Below are 13,425 nucleotides of genomic sequence, written 5' to 3' on the forward strand. Positions count from 1 at the left end.
TCACTGTTTATCTCTTTTAATTAAATTTCATCATTATTTTTATTTCATTGTAAACAAATCGTTAATTGTTTTTCATTTATAGTAACTAGTAAATTCTGGGGCCTCATTCTACATATATCTTTATGCATAGTCGAGTAGCTCTTTACTCACTTGAGACCATGACACTCGACCTTGACCCTTCTGCCTCAAATTACTGGGTGGGATTCATGACCTCCCATACTGGGCAGGTAGCCACTTACTGTGTCTTCTATCCCCCTTATATCTGTTTTCCAACTTGCTTTCCGTCTTTGTCTTGGAATGAGATTACTTGGTTTTGTCCTGGCCCTGGCCGGATACTCTGGCTGAGAGGGAAACAGTCAAATGTATAGTTAGTTTTGGGAGATGATATTTTTTTCCTTGTAAATCATCTCTCTGTCAGCGCCAGAAAAAAGGAAGAAAATGGGATAGTCAAAAGTTCTAGAATTACAATTAAAGAACCCAAGAAAAGATAAGACACAGAGGAATTGGTTCAAATAGGAAACAGATGTAGATGATTCCAAGAGCACACTATCAAAGTACTTAGTTTGAGATCACCTAAAAGTCGCATCCAGACACAAGCACAGGTCCCAACTAAGAGGAACACACTCAAATGTTTATCAATCACATAATATAATATGTGAACAAAACATAATACAATGCATAACAGAGAGATGATTTACAAGGGAAAAAACATCATCTCCCAAAACTATAACTATACATTTGACTGTTTCCCTCCCAGCCAGGGTATCCAGCCATGGCCAGGACAAAACCAAGTAATCTCATTCCAAGACAAAGACAGAAAACATGTTGGAAAACAGATATAGGGGGATAGAAGACACAGCAAGTACCTCCCTGTCCACTATGGGAGGTCAGGAACCCCACCCAGTTGCAACACTTTGTTTTTGTTTTTTAAGGGTTTTACGGCGCTTGCAACACATTTAGGTTATATCAGCGCCAGTAACAATGAAGAAGATGGGATGGTAAAAGTTCTATAATTACAATTAAAGCACCCAAGAAAAAGTAAGACATACGGGAACTGGGAACAAATAGGGATCAGATGTAGATTCCAAGAGCATACCACCAATGTACTTAGTTTGAGATCACCTATAAGTCTCATCCGGACACAGGCACAAAATCCAACAAAGAGGAATACGCTCAAATGCTTACATTATACATTAAAAATTACAAATATAATAATACATAACAGAAATATGATTTACTAAGAAAAAAAATATCTCCCAAAACAATAACTATGCATTGGACTGTTTCCCTCCCAGCTAGGACTCCGGCCAGGGCCAGGATAAAACCAAGTAATCTCATTCCAAGACAAAGACAGAAAGCATGTTGGAAAACAGATATAAGGGGATAGAAGAGACAGTATGTACCCCCCTGCCCACTATAGGAGGTTAGGAACCCCACCCAGTTGCAACACTTTCAGGTCATATAAGCGCCAGTAAAAAAAGAAAAAGAAGAATATGGGATAGTAAAAAGTTCTAGAATTACAATTAAAGTACCCAAGAAAAGGTAAGACAAAGGGGAATTGGTTCAAATAGGAAACAGATGTAGATTCCAGCAGCCGATATTTGTAAATGACAAAAGAACAGATCTCAATACGGGTTTAAACAATATTATTTTATTGAATAAAACTCACATATCACTCAGACCATTATTTGTCAAGATAGGAATGTTAAAATATTATTTTTTTTTTAAAAATCCGAATACCGTTTTGATAATAGAATACAATGAAATGGCAATGGCAAGGCAAAACAAACGTGAGGCATTGTGGACATGGACCCATTCATAGCACGACTCGTGCAATCCGGATAGATACAACTTTCCAGCCCTTCTCCAGGATCAAAAGGGAGAGATGGGGCTACGGCGTGTGGGAGAGAGAGAGAATTGTTTTTTGTTGTTTTTTTGCTACACATTTAAATCATTTCAATGCCAGTAAAAGGGAAGAAATGGGAGAGTGAAACAAATTCTAATTTATTATTAAAATCTCCAAGAAAAAGGTAAGACAAAGAGGGCTGGTTCAAAATGGTCATATAAGTAGATTCCAAGAGTATTCTGTCACCGTATTTTGGTTAGAAATCACTGACAAGACACAGGCATACGATCCAACCAATAGGAATACACTTACATGTTTCCATAACATTTTACAAAGCAAAAACTATCACAGTACACATGAGAGATGATTTATAAGAAGGAAAAATAGTATCTCTCAAAACTATTGTTAAGTTTGTTGTTTATAAGGCGCTTGCAACACTTTTAGGTCATATCAATGATCAATATCAGTTTTTAAAAAAAGATTTACAAGCATCCAAGAAAGGCTATGATAAAGGGACTGGTTCCAATAGGAAACACAAGTAGATTCCAAGAGCATACTATCAGTGTACTCAGTTTTAGATCACCTAAATAGAGCAACTTGGCTATTTTGCTGGAAAATTATCTAGGACTTCTTAGTAAAACAAAACAACAAACATAATTTTTTTTAAAAGGGTTTTACGGCGCTTGCGACACATTTAGGTCATATCAGCGCCAGTAAAAAGAAAAAAATGGAATAGTTAAAATATTCTTGATTTATAATCAAAGCACCCAAGAAAAAGTAAGACAAAGGGGAACTGGTTCAAATAATTATAATAATAATGTACATTTAGTATAACGCTTTCTATGCAATAGCATCTCAAAGCACCTTACAATAAAAATACAGTTTACTGAATAATAATAAATTTACAAAACAGAATAATTAGCATGACACATATTATTACATGATTTTAGAATACGACCTATGAGTAAAAGTATTTTTCAAATAATTATGTTTTAAGATGCAATTTGAATGTTTCCATTTTCTCTGATCTGCCTCGGCAGAACATTCCAGACTTTTGGGCCAAAGACTTCGAAAGAGCGATCATTGAAAGTTTTGGAATTTTTCTTTGGTACGATTTACAAGGTGGTGTCGCTGGACTCCTTAAGAGATGAGAATTTTACTTCTTTATGATCAGGCCCGAAAGATAGGGGGGGGGGGGGGGGGGGGGGGGGCAAGGTCATTTAAGCATTAAAAACCTGTGGTCGAAATCATATATTCTATCCATGCTTTGACAGACAGCCAGTGAAAAGTTGCCAAAAGGGGAGTAACATGGTCAGTTTTTCTTCTCATCAATACAATTCCCCTCCCTGCCCACAATGGGAGGTCAGGAAACCCACCCAGTGCCCACAATGGGAGGTCAGGAAACCCACCCAGCACTTTAAAATATCTGCCTAAAAGGGTTACACTCAGATGATTAGAAAAATTTGATTTGTTATTTTAAAAAAACAAACATGAAAATAACATGAAATAAAGAGTTGATTTACACACATATATATATATATATATATATATATATATATATATATATATATATATATATATATATATATATATATAATCTCCAAAAATAAAATAGCCCGCCAGGCAGGTCTAAGGGGAAATTCTAGAAGTGCCTAGACGAGTCAACAAATTGTATAAAAAAATAAAGGGACTAAAACTCCCTTTCTTTTACTATACATTGTTGGTTTGTTTTGTTTTTTTTTCTAAGGTAAAACCAGACAGAACCATTCCAGAACAAGGACAAAATCACAAGATAAATAAGGACGAATGATATAGAGATGAACAGATGAGAAACTCCATCAGCCCAGTTGAGAAGAGGGGAGTGTCCAACGTTTCGAGACTACGGTGAATTTCACCCACCCCTGTTTTATTTTCATTTATTTACTTTGTAAAATCTGCTGATACAAGGTGCATATATTGAACTGAATCCATACCCTTCTAAGTATACAGTGTGACTTAATCCATAGCCCATACCCTTCTAAGTATACAGTGTGCAAATGTGGAATAAAATGTAAAATAGAACAAATACATTCCAGAATTAGAAAGTTTTGTAAAAATTAAAAAGTCAAAATAATGAATTGGATAGTATCGCTAACAGTTGTACACCACAAGATATCAACAAAACAAAACAAAAAGAAGAAAAAAGGGTGGGAGAAGCAAATTCTTTCCTTTCTGCAATGGATCCCAGCAATGACCTGGTAAAAATTGAAAATACAACTATTCCAGGAAAGTGAGCAACAGAAACAGGATAATAATAGGAAAGATATGGAAGAAAAGCCTGAGACAAACGGGTTAGAGACGATCAAAACTCCCTTAGAGGGCGGAAAAAATTATCTTTATTCAAATTTCTAATTATATACATCCAACTTCTATGTCATGAATGCTGTTTGTTTTTGTTTTTAAGGGTTTTATGGCGCTTGCAACACATTAAGGTCATATCAACGTCAGTAAAAAGGAAGAAAAGGGGACAGTAAGTACTTAGTTTGAGATCACTTAAAAGTCTCACCCAGACACAAGCAAAGTCCCAACTAAGAGGGATACACTCAAATGTTTACAAATCATATATAATATGTAAGCAAAACAATACAGTACATAATAGAGAGCTGATTTACAAGACAAAAAATATCATCTCCCAAAACTATAACTGTACATTTGACTGTTTCCCTCCCTATCACAAAACCAAGTTATCCCAATCCGAGACAAAGACAGAAAGCAAGTTGGAAAACAGATAAAATAGGGGATAGAAAACAGAATAAATACCTCCCTGCCCACTATGGGAGGTCATGAACCCCAGCCAGAAGTGCAATCGATCAATGAGCTTAATAATCCCATCCTCTGAACGGTGCATAGTTGAGTCTTTGGAAGAAGCTTTTTACTCATATTCATTCATCAATGAGTAAAATGAGGAGCTTGCAGTTAAAAGCCTTGTCTTAGTCCATAAAAAATTTGTAATATCACCAGACAGGCGTCTTGTCTCATCCTACACTTTCAGTATTGCTGTTGGTTTGGGATCTCTTGTAAAGTGCCTTGAGCATGTTTAGTGGCTATTGACTATATAAATGCTCATTATAAGGTGCTAATACAAATTTTTTGAAAGAGACGATTTTACCAACCAGACATCATTTTACACCTGAGCATGGTGAGGGAATGTCAATCAAAAGCTTTTCCAAGGGCTCAACTTTGGATCACCATTAGCAGGACTCGAACATTAGACCTATGTGTCCCAAAGCAAAAGCAACACCACAAGGCCAAAAAGCCTCACATATCTGTATAATAAGTAATGAGTACACTGTTCTCTTGACGTCCACATCAATAATGCTGATACTATGAATGAGTAAAATAAACAAACAAATAAACCCCAAAAAAAAAAAATAGAATTCAACATTATTTTTTTGTTAATGCTCGTTTCCAGATCCAATGAAGTTGAGTTTTCTCCAGTTAAGGAATATTTGGTCACATCATCAAAATACCATTTTATAAAATTAAAATCATGAGAAAAGATCTATATCCAACTATCGTGATTTGATTTGATTGATAAGGGTTAAATAATAAATCGTACCACTAAATAACTGCAGAAATAAGGTTTTCATGTCATTTAATTATCAAAGAGATTCATCATATTTTTTGAGTGATTTTTCAATGAGTGAGTAGTTTTTTTGTATATTAAGTATTTGAAAACAGGGGAGAAAATATATAAAATTCAGGGGGGAGGGGGTTCGAAAACAAACAACTCGGCTTCACCTGAAATTTATCTCGGTCCTTTTGCTTGTGAAGCAAGTGATCTAACGACTGAACTATTGGGTTCTGAGAGAGAGAATCATTAAATCTTTTTAACATTCGTTATAAATCAGTTTTAAAAAACCAAAACAAAACATCATAAAATTACACTGCACACAAAAGCCTAGTTGGCTATTTAACTTTTCAACGTAGACAGCTGTTGGGAAAAATGGAAACAGATGTTGAAGAGTTTAAAATTCTGGTCATGAGTGATATTCACAGATCTAAAATGAGTGTGTGTAATTTGAATCGCATTCACTTGGGTAATGTGGTTTTAAAAAAGCCCGGTATTATTTATACCATTATAAATATTTAAAAAAGAAAAAGATATGGCAAGCAAATACTAATGATAATAGTAAAAAGGACAATATATAACTTTTTTTTTAAAAAGACCTTCCTGAGATCTGAACCCAATCATCTAACACAGCTAAACTCAATCCAAACACCGACTATATCCGTAGTTTACCCAGGGTTCATCGTTTTTTAATGTTTTTAAGGGTTTTACGGCGCTTGCAACACATTTAGGTTATATCAGCGCCAGTAAAAATGAAGAAAATGGGATAGTAAAAGTTCTAGAATTACAATTAAAGCACCCAAGAGAAAGGAAGGCAAAGGGGAACTGGGAACAAATAGGGATCAGATGTAGATTCCAAGAGCATCCCACCAATGTACTTAGTTTGAGATCAACTATGTCTCATCCGGAGACAAGCACAAAATCCAACAAAGGGGAATTAACTCAAATGCTTACATTATACATTAAAAATAACAAATATAATAATACATAACAGAGAGAAGATTTACAAGGAAAAAAATATCATCTCCCAAAACAATAACTATGCATTTGACTGTTTCCCTCTCAGCCAGGACTCCGACGAGGGCCAGGACAAAACCAAGTAATCTCATTCCAAGACAAAGACAGAGAGCTTGTTGGAAAACAGATATAAGGGGATAGAAGACACAGTATGGACCTCCCTGCCCGCTATGGGAGGTCAGGAACCCCACCCAGCCAGGGTTACTTGTACCCCATACCTATTTATTACATTTTTCTGAGACAAATTATAGGCCTAGTATAAAAGCTAATGTTTTGAGTTTATCACATGTTAATAATAGATGAATTAAACTATCTATGTACATGCTCATTTTGAATACATTGTTTCTAATTTTGAATAGTAGGATTGAGTGAGGTAACCAGCATGACACGGGACTAGTTGCCCTCTGACTTGCTCTGTGGTTGTAAATGGAGCGACCCTATAGTCGTTTTAACATAGACTGAATTTCCACATTGTCCAAATAGCCAGACAAAGTCTAGGAGGAAATACTTGGCCAATATTGTCCAAATAACCAAGTTTGAAAATATATATCTACTTAAAATCACAGTATTTCATTTTACAACTTTGTTTTAAACTTGATAAAATGACATGTCCAAAAAAAACAAAGACAATTGTTTTTGTTTTTTTAAATTGTTTTAAGGGTTTTACGGCGCTTGCAACAGATTTAGGTCACATCATCAGCGCCAGTAAAAAGGAAGGAAATTGGATAGTGAAAACATTCTAGATATACAATTAAAAGGACTTGAGGAAAAAGTAAGACAAAGGGTAATTGATTCAAATAGGGAACAGATGTAGATTCCAAGAGCACACTATCAGTGTATTTAGTTTGAGATCACCTAAAGTCTCACCCAGACACCAGCACAAGATTCCACTAAGAGGAATACACTCAAATGTTTACAAATCAAATGTTAAATATAAAAAAAAATAACAGTACATAACAGACAGATGATTTACAATGAAAAACAAATCATCTCTCAAAACTATAACTATACATTAGACTGTTTCCCTCCCAGCCAAGGACTCCAGCCAGGGTCAGGACAAAACTAAGTCATCTCATTCCAAGACAAAGAGTATAGAAGACGCTGCAAGTACCTCCCTAGTATGGGAACTCCACCCAGTAAAAGACAATTGAAAATGCATAAAATGCAAAAGAAAAAAAAATAATGAATAAATAAATAAATAAATATATAAATAAATAACAATTTCTGACACTCCTTTCATTATAGACACACTTTCTGACACTCAAATAACATGTAATTGGTAACCAAACAATATGAAATCTAAATGACTCATTTTAAACAGTGTGTATTTATCCCTTTAAAAATATAAGTGATGCAAGATGTTTGTTTTTGTTTTGTTTTTAAGGGTTTTACGGCGCTTGCAACACATTTCGGTTATATCAGCGCCAGTAAAAAGGAAGAAAATGGGATAGTAAAAAGTTATAGAATTACAATGTAAGCACCCAAGAAAAAGTAAGACATAGGGGAACTGGGAACAAATAGGGATCAGATGTAGATTCCAAGAGCATACCACCAGTGTACTTAGTTTGAGATCACCTAAAAGTCTCATCCAGACACAAGCACAGGTCCCAACTAAGAGGAATACACTCAAATGTTTACCAATCATTTAATATAATATGTAAACTCAAAATAATACAATGCGTAACAGAGAGATGATTTACAAGGAAAAAAATATCATCTCCCAAAACTATAACTATACATTCGACTGTTTCCCTCCCAGCCAAAGAGCTCCGGCAAGGATCAGGACAAAACTAAGTAATCTCATTCCAAGACAATGACAGGAAACAATTGGAAAACGGGTATGGGGGGATAGAAGACACAGCATGTACCTCCCCGCCCACTATGGGAGGTCAGGATCCCCACCCAGTGATGCAAGATGGAAAGTATGGATAAAATTACTGTAATTGTCACTGACAACAAGAAAAAATGTTTAAAAAAGGGCTATGGAACCCTGAGAAAATGATAAAGGTTAATCAATAGTGATTATTATTGAAAAATATGTCAGAGAAGATTATAATCTGCAATATTCAATTATCTAACTATAACAACGGATTCTCATTGTATCTCTTCAACACCATTGATCATCACAAGCACAGACACATTCTCTCTCTCTCTCTCAAACACACACACACACACACACACACACACACACACACAAACACTCGCATACAAACATAAAAATTTGAAATTCCCACAAGTTTTGAATGACAATGGGTATAACTTTCAAAACTGAGCAAATTATGTGATACAAAACGTTTTGAAAATCAAAGATAATAAGTATTTAGAGATCTTTCTTTCCTTTTAACAGATTTGACAGTCAACAGCTTGTAGCAACTAATCTAAAATTCATGCAAAACTTGTTTTTTTGTTTGTTTGTTTGTTTGTTTTTAAGGGCTTTGTATTTTTTTTTTTGTTTTTTAAGGGTTTTACGGCGCTTGCAACACATTAAGGTCATATCAGCGCCAGTAAAAGGAAGAATTGGGAAAGTAAAAAGTTCTAGAATAAAATTAAAGCACCCAGAAAAGGTAAGAGAAAGGGGAATTAGTTCAAATAGCGAACAGATGTAGATTCCAAGAGTACACTATCAGTGTACTTAGTTTGAGATCACCTAAATGCCTCATCCAGACACAAGCAGAGGTCCCCACTAAGAGGAATACACTCAAATGTTTACAAACCATTTTATATTTAACAAACAAAAAATGTAATAGTACGTGACAACGAGATGATTTACAAGGAAAAAAATATCACCTCCCAAAACTATGTACATTTGACTGCTTCCCTCCCAGTCAAGGACTCCGACCAGGGCTAGGACAAAACTAAGTAATCCCTTCCAAGATAAAGACAGAAAGCAACTCGGAAAACAGATATAGGGGATAGAAGACACAGTAAGACCTCCTGCCAACCATGGGAGGTTAACGACCCCACCCAGCATACAAAACTTGCTGTAAAGTAAATCTTACTTTGAAACAACCGAATTAGAACAAATTTCCCTGTCATGGTCCCGAAGTACATTTTCAAAATATAGCACAATGAAAATGTATCATACTGTTACAAATAAAGATAATAAAATTTGGCATCTCTTGCATAATCTAATTCTTTCCCGTAGCAAAGTCCTTTACAAATCCCATCAATCGACATTCAAAACACACACTGCAACTTTAGCCATTCACTCAAAATAGTAATTTTTAAAAAATTGCAACTAAAATGAACATGTATAAATAAATGAAATTCTTATACCGATGTTTAATGAAATATGAATGACGATTTGGCACCCATATTATCATGTGATTCAAATACTTGCACAATGTGAAAAAAATGACAATTCTGAAAAGAAAAAAAAAAGTGATAATTTGGATTGGTTTACACCAAGAAAACTTTTCATACCGAAATAAAAAAAAAAAAGATTTTTAATTTCTAAACTCAAAAATTGGCACCAATTAATTACCGAATTAATAAGAACACAACAAAATACTCAATGATAAATCCACAACAGAAATCCGATACTTCTTTTTTCACAATATTTAGTCAGGAACAAAATCACAAATTTTATGTCTTTAAAAGGAGTTGCAAAATGATCAAAAAACAATAAACATGTCACAAAAAACACAAAGAAGCAAATTACATATTTTCACTAAAACCGAGCGGCATCCATTAACTAATTACTGCAGTATAAATATCTAAATTTGTGGTTTATCAAAGATCTGTCATGTATAGGGAATGAAAGTAGTGTCCCTTGATTAGACGTCACCCATAGTCTGTGACGTCACCGGCGGAAAAGTTATTAGAGAGAGAACGTCATGTTGGTTGTGCGCATGCGTCTCTCATCCTCGCTTCCGCGCACAACCAACATGACGTTCTCTCTCTAATAACTTTTCCGCCAGTGACGTCACAGACTATGGGTGACGTCCAATCAAGGGATGCTACTCTTCCGTTAATCTCATTCCCTATAAGACTACAGCAGTGAAGGACGAATTAATCTACACAACATGACTGATATTTTACCTTTACAATTATGATGAACCAATAACTCGGAAATAGATAATTGATTCGCCTTTTATATTATTCCCATGACAGCTGTGAATGTAGTTTAACTTAGATGTGAAAATAAATACATAGATATATTTACATCCACTCATGATAAAGGCATTTGAATTTCGGGAATATTACAAATGACTAGGTGTTTTTTCATTAACCAGTTAAACTTGTTTCTAAAAATTTGGCCAGAAAACTCGTCCTTCAAATATTGATGGGTTTAAATGACTCTCATCGTGGCAAAAAGTCTCAAACCAGGGTCTCTGCGAACTACGCGACGTTTGAGAGTTTTTGCCAAGATGAGGGTCATTTAAATCCATTGATATCCGAAAGACAAGTTTTCTGGCCAAAATTTTAAATACAAGTTTTTCCAGAGTAGGGTAGTTAACTGGTTAATAAACAAAAATATCATTTCATCAAAAACAACAAAATTGAGTTATCTGCCTTTTTAATTTAAATACAGCAATATGTGACCATATGTCAATTTATCATCAAAAGGAGGGGGATCAAAATTTATGAATAAAAAGTTTAAAAAACATTAGAACCAAACCGTGTAATTCATTGAATAAAAAGGGGAGAAAAAGAAAATCTTTCATTTAGTTATAAAACCAATTTCCTTATGAATGATAAAGTTTATTTATTTTATTTTTATAAAATCAAAATGTGGTGACCTGCCACATTGCGGTGGTTATAACTCATACCATTTTGTAAACAACTAAATTTGTTGGTCGTAGAAAGGTTGAATTCGATGTGTACCTATATGCAGGTCTGACATCCGAACCCAATTACGGGGCCTAGTTTAACATTGTTGTAATGGACAATATTTTGGGTCATTTTTTGAGATTCCCATTACAACAATGAGCCCATAATAAATTGGGTTATCAAACCTGCAAATAAGTGCATGTCCGTTAAATTTCTTTTACCAATATCTTCCAAATAAAACAAAAAACATTAAACAAGATACTGAACCTCCTAGCAAGATGCATATAAAAAAAAGAATACTGTAAGTGGAAATAGCACCAAGTTTCCATTAACGACTCAGCAGATACCTTATCCTTCAGTTCATTTACGTTTTAAAACAACAAAAAATCATATCTGTGTTATTCTTATTAGCAACCAAAATATTTTAATTACTATTGCTTAATGTATAGAAATCAAGATTTAAAAGAAAAGTTTCTACAAGTGCATTTAATACAATACATCAATTGTGTTCTTTCAGTACTGTCTAATCATTAAATTTTAACTTCAAAGGTTGAATATTGCACTGGGCAAAACTGAATAAACCTGAGCGAGTGAGTAAGATGAATAACTTTTAATTTTCGCTTAGCTGACGGTCAATTTATTTGAACTTGACAAGAAAGAAAAGCTCACAAAAAAGAAGAGAAAAAAAAGTTTAATGTAAATCTACCCTACTGAAAGTAGTAGTGACAACAACAACAAAATAATAATAATAATAATAATAATAATAATAATAATAATAATAATAATAATAATAATAATAATAAACAGTAATTTATTCTATAAATAATTTTGATGAAATTTCAAATACAGATATTATATTTCAATATTATTACTAAAACAAAATAGATACAACAAAAAGTGAAGATCAATTCTAATTTAACCCACGAAAGCATTCAAAATTTCACACTATTAAACTAACAGTATATTCCATCATAATTTAATAACAAAAACAAAAACAAAAAACTAACAATTAGCTTAACTTTCCTATTTCTATTTTCTTGATAATTTCTGATGCTGAAAATATCATTGAGTCAATGATGCCAGCAACTGTAAAGGTACCTCCGATGATTGCACAAACCTGAAAGAGAAAATGACAGAAATAACAATGACATCATTTATTAAGAAATGTTCCTTTTCTTCCCTTCCCTTCACCTTCTTGTTTTCCTTACATTTATATGTACACCAATGTTTATTTTAGAATCCTCTTGACAGAACTTAGATAATCAAACCAAGAGTTTTATTTCACATTCACTAAATGCCTGGGGTGAATAATACAAACTGTGTTGTTTTATATAACTGCAGAGTTTTTACACTGAGGCAACATTATTGAAGCTATGCATTTAGTTAAAATACTCACAACATCTGCCAGTCGGATAGAACGTACAAACACATAAAACTATGTCTAACTTTTAACGTTTATAGTCTGATTTATATAATTTACTGAGAACTAATCAGAACATGGCTGTCTAAAAAACAATAACGAAGAGCTGAGTGACGCCAACTTCGTTCCTGCTATACACTCTGTAACTACTGAGAAAAAAATAGTTTTGCCAGGATTTTATTTTTGTTTGAGTTTTTGTTGTTGTTGTTTGTTTATTTCTTCTTTGTCGAAAGTGAAACAAGATGACCTTTCTCCCACGAAAATCTTGGATTGGGAATCACAGTACGTCATTGAAGTATGGCCGCTATTATCATGCATTTTTGTTTTTTGGTATGAGAGGTGCCCTTGTAAATCATCTCTTAATTATCTGTCTTATGTCAATATATGATTTATATTACGAATGAATCAAATCTTACATTGTAAAAGTTAAGTATTATATAAAGTAAAAACCGGTCAAACCGAAATTCAAGGGACTTTGTATTCTTTTTCAGTTTAAACATATTTTGGTTTAGGCATACCTCAAACAGTTATGGTTTTCCAGGGGTATTATTATTCCACTGATATCATTCAAACACTTTCAAGCATTATGCATCACATTCAGTAATTCAACTGTGTGATTTTGTGGTTGAAGTAGGGTAATATGTTAGTATGAGTGTGTGTAGGATGTGTGTATGTATAATATGTGCACAAAAATGAGCGTAGTGGTAGTAGGTGTCAATGAGAGCAATAGTGTTATAGCTCCAACGCATGGGTACAAGC

The 13,425-nt window shown here is 34.0% G+C and overlaps 1 protein-coding gene across 2 annotated transcripts in view; it reads right to left on the minus strand.

The window, feature by feature from the left end:
* Positions 1-4,177: 4,177 nt before the first annotated feature.
* The window catches only part of LOC144964518 (endoplasmic reticulum-Golgi intermediate compartment protein 1-like), a 28,475-nt gene continuing 19,227 nt past the window's right edge, over positions 4,178-13,425 (minus strand). For both annotated transcript variants that reach the window (XM_078898902.1, XM_078898903.1), the window contains exon 9: positions 4,178-12,363. In XM_078898902.1, the coding sequence (XP_078755028.1) occupies positions 12,256-12,363 (108 nt within the window). In that variant the 3' untranslated portion in view covers positions 4,178-12,255. The remainder of the gene's footprint in view (positions 12,364-13,425) is intronic.

The sequence above is a fragment of the Berghia stephanieae genome, chromosome 2 (assembly GCF_034508935.2).
Source record: "Berghia stephanieae isolate SIO BIC M18660-M18661 chromosome 2, UCSD_Bste_1.3, whole genome shotgun sequence".
Classification (NCBI taxonomy): Eukaryota; Metazoa; Mollusca; class Gastropoda; order Nudibranchia; family Aeolidiidae; genus Berghia; species Berghia stephanieae.